Source organism: Nicotiana tabacum, chromosome 18 (assembly GCF_000715075.1).
Source record: "Nicotiana tabacum cultivar K326 chromosome 18, ASM71507v2, whole genome shotgun sequence".
Lineage (NCBI taxonomy): Eukaryota > Viridiplantae > Streptophyta > Magnoliopsida > Solanales > Solanaceae > Nicotiana > Nicotiana tabacum.
The window spans coordinates 126620009-126627567 of record NC_134097.1 but is presented as its reverse complement, the minus strand read 5'-3'; the positions used below and the strand labels follow the sequence as shown (position 1 = coordinate 126627567).

General features: G+C 34.9%; 1 protein-coding gene across 1 annotated transcript; it reads right to left on the bottom strand.

The window, feature by feature from the left end:
- Positions 1-5740: 5740 nt before the first annotated feature.
- Positions 5741-6733, bottom strand: LOC142172685 (uncharacterized). Its single transcript, XM_075236357.1, has one exon. It carries the CDS (start codon positions 6731-6733, stop codon positions 5741-5743), a length of 993 nt encoding a protein of 330 aa, XP_075092458.1.
- Between the last annotated feature and the right edge of the window lie 826 nt (positions 6734-7559).

Genomic DNA, 7559 nt, shown 5'->3' with positions numbered 1-7559 from the left:
TGAGTTGGCCTTCTTTGTTGGTAGCAGTATAGGGACGATGGATTAGTTACAATGTTGTTTGCTGAGCAGATGAAGCTTCTCCTAATGAATTATCACCCAATGCTGCAAGAATAATAGTAGCATCAATATCAATTCCTGAACGCTGAAGATGTGCAAGGACATCTGCAACAACTTCTTGACGGATAGTTGCCTTTTGTTCCTCAATTTTTTCCTCCATTCTTTGTATCTTCTCCTCCAATTTTTGTATAGAATTTGAAGTATTTGAAGATGGTTCAAAATATCCTACTTTCCCTCTCAAAGAAGTTCTTGTAACCCCTCGTCCATACAATCTCAGACGTCTTGAATGTTCAGGTCCCATGACAGATGCAAATGCCTCTACGGACTCATTACCATTTTCGTTTTGTTGTGCTTCAACTTCCTCCATTTCAGCTTACAAAGAAAATTCAAAAAAATATAATTCAAGTAAATAAAAAGTAAACAAATAGAAACAAATAATTGATCTCAATATAACATTAATTAAATATAATCGCACAATTTTACTAGTTGTATCTTCATCCGAGGACTTGTATGATCGCCCAACTTTTCTTTTTCTTGTAGCAACAAAGACTTCCTTTGCTGATAAAGGATCCGAAGTTTCCTTGTCTTTTTCCTAGTTACATGAAAGTGAGTTAGCATTCCTAATGATCTGCCATGAACTAAACAAAAGCTAAAATTGAAATATTTTTGCCACGATTGGCTAGTTACACACTAACTTAGAGCGAACTAAAGCAAAACTTCTTTTTCCAGCAGTGTGAGGATTCTTCAACTTTTTTCGATTCTCAATGTTAGTTTTAGACATTCTCTGCAAACAGAAAGAAACATCAAACAACAACTTACAAGTAGGACTTGAGAAGTACAAAGTGAAATGCACTGTGGTGGACTATAAAAAATCAGCAATAGATCTTACTATTAAATGAGCTAAAGCAAATCAAGGTAAAGATTTCTGTTCATTATACATCCATACATCAAATAACACAGTACTCCTTAACAAAGATTTATGTTCAAAATCCATTAAAGGAAATTAAATTGTGGTTGTTGACATGAGTACTATTCTTATATTGCATGAAAAAGCTAGCTGTTGTCGTAGTTATCATATTGATTAATCAAATCTAACATATTCATAATTGTCCACATAAGCCTCAACTTTACAATTATTTTAGTTTTTTCTGCAGATGTCACCAATAAAGGTACCTGAGAATAAATGTCAAAAGCATATTATTTTAATTTTTCAAGTCACATGCTTTGACTTCAGGACTGCATCATAAGTATATTTTTCTTTCAAGGTTGAAAAAACAGAAACCACCTAGCTTTTTTTTTCTTTTCTAATTTTTGCTTATCATTTGAATTTATCTGTTTACAACTGCTTGTAGGACCTGAAGGCCAAATCTAGTGCAGCATTTCACATAGGCCTAACATAAGTATCATATATATTGCGACAGAGAAGAGGAGCTTTGAAGTTAATCGTGTCCTATTTGGTATGGAAACTTCCACAGAAAAAGTATGGATGTAAAGGCATGATTGCTTCCTGTTTTTCTACCATAATAAACATGAAAAGCATCAATCTCATTAATCTCATTATGAACTGCTCCAAAAGCCTCAAACCCAGAAGCCTACGGCCAGGTACTAGGGAAAAGAGCTGCTCCATCAGATATTTTGAGAATGTGTATATGTAATTTAAAAGGAAGGAATGAATAGGATGTACTATTATAATGTACCATCTAGCAATTGAAAACATTTACAGCAGCATCCCTGAAGTAGAGAAATAAGGGAAAGACAACAACAATGGCCAAGAAGAAGGAGAAAACTAAAAAGAAGATAAAGAAGAACTTTAAGAAGTAGTTCAAGAAGATGAAGAAGAACAAATAAAAAGTTACATACCTGGAGTTTCTTAGAGTTCCAATACCTAAGGAGTTCCTTAAACTAAGAAACTGGAACATCTTCAGGGATATGTTCCATTCGAGTTTCATCACTTCTATAGGGGTCAAAGTGATCTTTTTTCAATCTACTCTTATGCTTTCTCCAGGCAGCTTGAACTGATTCTAAAGTATATGTTTTTGCAGCTTCAGGAATATCATATTTATCCTACAATTGGTGTCAAATCTGTTAGTGCAGAAAATATGAAAGATTTTCAATCAAAAATTAAAACTTAAGAAGTTCAGACCTTGGTATATTCCCATATATCCTCTTTTGTGTCCATCTTCCTCCAATCCAAAATATCAAGAGGACATAGAGTCGCATTCCTTGCCAATGTGCCGAGGAAGCTTCCAAACTCTGTCACAACTGCGTCACTAGGATCGACGGGTTGATTTAAGTTGTTAAGTAAAATTAATTTATGCTCATGTCGTCCATGTACACTTTTCATCTTTGTTTTTCCTCTTTTTCTTGTTTGATTAGAAGGGCCTTCAACCAAACAAAACCACCAAATCACTATTGTTGGTATATTTTTTATGACTGAAATAGGATATAAATATTTTTAGATAAAGACTATAGGTTCTTACCTTGTTCTTCACATTGTTCATCTTCAATAGGAGTTATAGAATCCAACTGAACTTGTTCCTCTATTACTTGTGTTGTAGGAGTGGTTGATATTGTTTGTACATGGGCTGTTACTTCTGAATATTGTGGCACTATCAGATTCTCTTCGATGATATTCAGACGCTCTTTGTTTGATTGTCTAGCAGGAGCAACATATTTTGCAAAAGTGGTTGATCTAGTTTGTGCATGGGCTACTGCTCTTGGCAAATTCTCTACAATAATATTAGGCCGCTCTTTGTTTGATTGTCTAGCGGGAACAACATATTTTTGGCTAAACGAAGTCCTTATTTGGTTTGCAAAAGATGTCATTGTTCCAGGTTTTGTGTATGTTGCGCTTGTCTTTCTTTTGGGCTCTAAAGGTCTTTCTTGACTCATATCTATCAAATCTAATGAAGAATACAAATAAAAATAGCTTTATTAGGTTTTATATAAATAACAATAGTAGAATTCCAAATAAAGTGCAGCTTCGTATGATAAGTTAAGGATATGCATATGATAGTTTCAGAGTAAACTATGGCAATGCACTGCATATGATAGAAGAAAAAATAACAACAGCAATAGGCAGAATATATGTAGCAATAACAAAGTGAAAGATGAACAAAATAAGCACCATAACTATTATCTTGTCTTAAGTCTCATTTCTTGTCTTAAGTCTTATCTGTTCAAGTTCAATTCAGCTTGCTTCTTCCTCAATCATCAGCCTCCATCCAATCCCAATCTGTATCATCTAAATCATCCTCCTCTTCTGATGTTTCCACAACTGTATCTTGTGAATTTTGTGCATCAGTTGGCATATCAATAACATCAAGAGGTACATCTTCTCTTGACCATCTAAAATCAATATCGGCTAATCTAGTTGATGGACCTGCTTCATCATTAGGATCACTCCAAAATGTCTCCCCAACATTAGGAATATTCTCTTCCTCCAAATCATACAAATCAACAGGGACTTTATTTCTTGCATAATAAACATCTTTCTCAATTGGATCCTCCACATAAAAAACTTGATGTACTTGAGATGCCAACACAAAAGAGTCATCAATACTACATAATCGGTTAAAGTATACCCGAGTTAACCCATATTCATCTACTTCATTACGAAACCAATCACATCTAAATAGTACAACACTAAAGCGGCCCCAATAATCAATCTCAATGATATCCTGAATAGCTCCATAGTAGAGAACCTCTACATCAATGGGATTTGGGTCCCTAGCACTAGCAAAACTATCAGTTGTTGCTGACAAAGTCACTCCACTATTTTGAGTCTTCAACGGGGCATCCCGCATCAATGTATGAAACAAGTAGCCGTTGATAAAATATCCAGTATATCGTTTGGCCAATGTATTAGGTCCTTTAGTTAGCCATCGCAAATGATTGGGCACGTCAATGCTTTTTACTTTCTCTTTAAACCAGTCGGCAAAATTTCGACTATGATTTCTTGCTCTTACCCATGCATTTGGTCTAGTACGATTATCAATTAAATTTTTATGTTCACTGCAAGCCATATGTTTCAAATTTAATCATTAGACCATATCAATTAAATTTAAAAATAAAAAAAATAAAGCAAGTGATGATAATATATTTTATCTTACATGATAAACGCCTCCACTTGTTTATCTTCAGTATTGAAGAGAGCATACCTATGAGCCTCAGAACATAACAGTAAATCCATGGGGAAAATCTTTCCTTTTCTTTTTTTCTTACTTCCAATTGGATGGCCAATTTTAGGAAATATAGGTGACAATTTTTCTCCTTTAATGTCCCCATCATCCTCAGTTTGGTACCTACTGAATCTTGTCTTCACCCCATCATGTAGGTATCTCGAACAAAAGGTCAAGCACTCTTCGGCCAAAAACCCTTCTGCAATTGATGCTTCGGGATGAGCTCGATTACGAACAAATGCCTTATACTTGCACAAGGTTCTTTCAGTGGAATACATCCAACGACAATGAGTTGGACCCCCAAGCTTAATTTCATTTACTAAATGAACAGGCAAATGAGGCATTATATCAAAATAGGCTGGAGTGAAGATCATTTCAAGCTCACATGTAATATCATTGATTTCAGTCTGCAATCTATCAAGATCCTCTCGCCATACAACCTTAGCACATATGGCTCTAAAGAAGTTTCTCAACCTAATCGATGCCAAAGAAACATTCTTGGGTAATGTTTTTCTAACAGCAACTTGGAGCAAGTAATGCATTATAAAATGAGCATCATGACTCTTGTACCCCGATATTTTCATATCTTTCTCATGCACACAATGTGATATATTCGAGGCACAACCTTTTGGCAATTTGGCATTTTTAAAGACGGTGCAAAATCGCCTCTTCTCTTTTGGATTCATGTAGAAACAAGCTTTAGCCAAAAAAATTGTTCCACTTACAATATCTTGTATTGGTTGAAGCTCTTTTCGCATTCCCATTTCTTGCAAATCGTAACGAGAATTTACATGATCTTTTGACTTTCCATCGATCTCCAATAATGTCCCAAGAATACTATCACATATATTTTTCTCAATGTGCATCGGATCAAGATTGTGCCTCAATTTGTTAGTTTCCCAGTATGGTAGTTCAAAGAAGATGGATCTTTTCTTCCATGGACACTTGTTATCCCGATACCTTTTCTTTTGGCCCTTTCCAAAGACATTCTTGAATTCACGCAACTCTTCGAGGACTTCTATACCCGACAAAGGAGTAGGTGCATGTCTATGATCCTCCTTACCATCAAATGATTTCTTATCTCTTCGAAATGGATGTTCAGGAGGCAAAAATGCCCGATGACCCATGTAGCACATCTTACGACTATGCTTGAGATATTGAGAACATGTGCCATAATTACAAGTGGGGCATGCAAATTTTCCCTTTGTGCTCCATCCAGAAAGCATTGCTAGTGCAGAAAAATCACTAATTGTCCACATTAATGTTGCACGCATTTGAAACATCTGGTTGGATTCGGCATCAAATGTTTCTACACCAAATTCCCATAGTTCCTTCAATTCAGCAATTAGAGGTTGTACATACACATCTATATCATTTCCCGGAGATGACGGACCTGGGATGATCCTTGACAACATTATATACTCTGGCTTCATGCAAATCCAAGGCGATAGATTATAGTTCATTAACATAACAGGCCATGTGCTATGGGAAATGCTCATTTTTCAAAACGGGTTGAAGCCATCACTTGAAAGACCCAATCTAACATTGCGAGGGTCGCTAGAAAATTCAGGGTGCAAGGAGTCGAATTCCTTCCAAACATCACCATCAGCAGGATGTCTTATATTTCCATCATTCGGTCGTTCAATGGCATGCCATCTCATAGCTTCAGCTGTTTCGGGACACATGAATATCCTTTGAAGCCGAGGCTTTAATGGAAAGTACCTTAAGACTTTTGCAGGGGTTTTGGTCTTTTTATTAGTCAATACATTAACAACATTCTTCCATCTAGAAGACCCACACACAGAACAAGTATCTGCATTTACATATTCATTCCAAAATAACATGCAATCATTAGGACATGCATGTATTTTTTCATAATGAAGACCCAAATCTTTTATCATGCTTGTTGCCTTATAGAAAGACTCGGGTAGCTGAGCAAATGGAAATGCCTCTTTTAACAACTCCAACAAGTCTGTGAATGCCACATTACTTATCCCATGAATGCATTTAAATAAGTACAACCGAATCGTAAAACCTAATTTGGAGAAATTTTCACACCCTAGATATAATTCTTCTTTCCCTTCTTCTACTAATTTAAAGAATCTTTTTGCATCTTCTGATGGTCCATCCCTCACTCCTTCATGTCCCAAATCATCCTCGACATTTCGAAATGTATCATGAAGTAATCCATCAATATCGTCATACATGTCAGAACCTTCATCATTACTTCTTGGGCATGGAGTCTTTCTCGAGGAAAATCCTTCCCCGTGGAAAACCCATTTATTGTATCCATGAACAAAACCATTAACAATCAAGTGGTCTTCCACCACAATCCTATGATGCCAAAAACAATTAGCGCACAATTTACAAGGGCATAATATTTGATTTCCTTGGGAAGCTCGTTCAAATGCTTTATCAAGAAATTTATTCACTCCTTGTATGTACTCATCAGTTGACCTTCGAAGGCACATCCACCTTTTATCTCCGTTATCCATTAAATTAATTTTATCCTATATAACACCAAAACAAATAGTATAAAATTTGTTTATATACTCCTAATAAAAAATCAAATAATAAGAAAGATAGAAAAAGTCACTTATTGTCAAAATTATATAGATTTCACTGTTGCAAAACTTAACAGTCACCAAACCCATCACATAAATAGTTACGTAAGGCAAATATCATGATTTCTAATACGAAATTAAAATCCAACAACTAAACCCCAATTTCGCAAACCAAAAATTACAAAATGTATCATATAATACTAACAACAGAAAGTAAAATAGTAGGCTTATTAGGAATACTACCAGAGAAAAGAAAAGGAGCATCAAAATAATTTTCCACAATAACGAACAAGACATCGAACATCGATAGCAAATATTTTAAGAAATGGTGGCTATTAAATTCAGATGTGAGATTTCCAATCATGTGTATTCATTATGAAATACTACATAACAAGCCACAAGCATAAGGCACATGATTTCATTAGAATCACAATACCAGATCACTTTATTATAGTTAATTGTAATAGAGAAGGAACCATTCTGTCAAATTCAGTTATTGTATGTATTATCACCAAATTTATCTTTTCCCACAATTACTATATATCATACAGTATATACTATATAATAATAATGTTGTGAAGATGATGATTGATGTGTGTTGGAAAAAGCATAAGCAAGAAGATGAAAAAGGTAAAAAACTATGAAGGTGATCAAAATGACTATAAAAAAACACCAGCAGAAAACTCTAAAGAAGAGATCCACTAAGTAATTTGTCCAAAAATAACATAATATCTCTTAATAAGTGATTAATTAATAT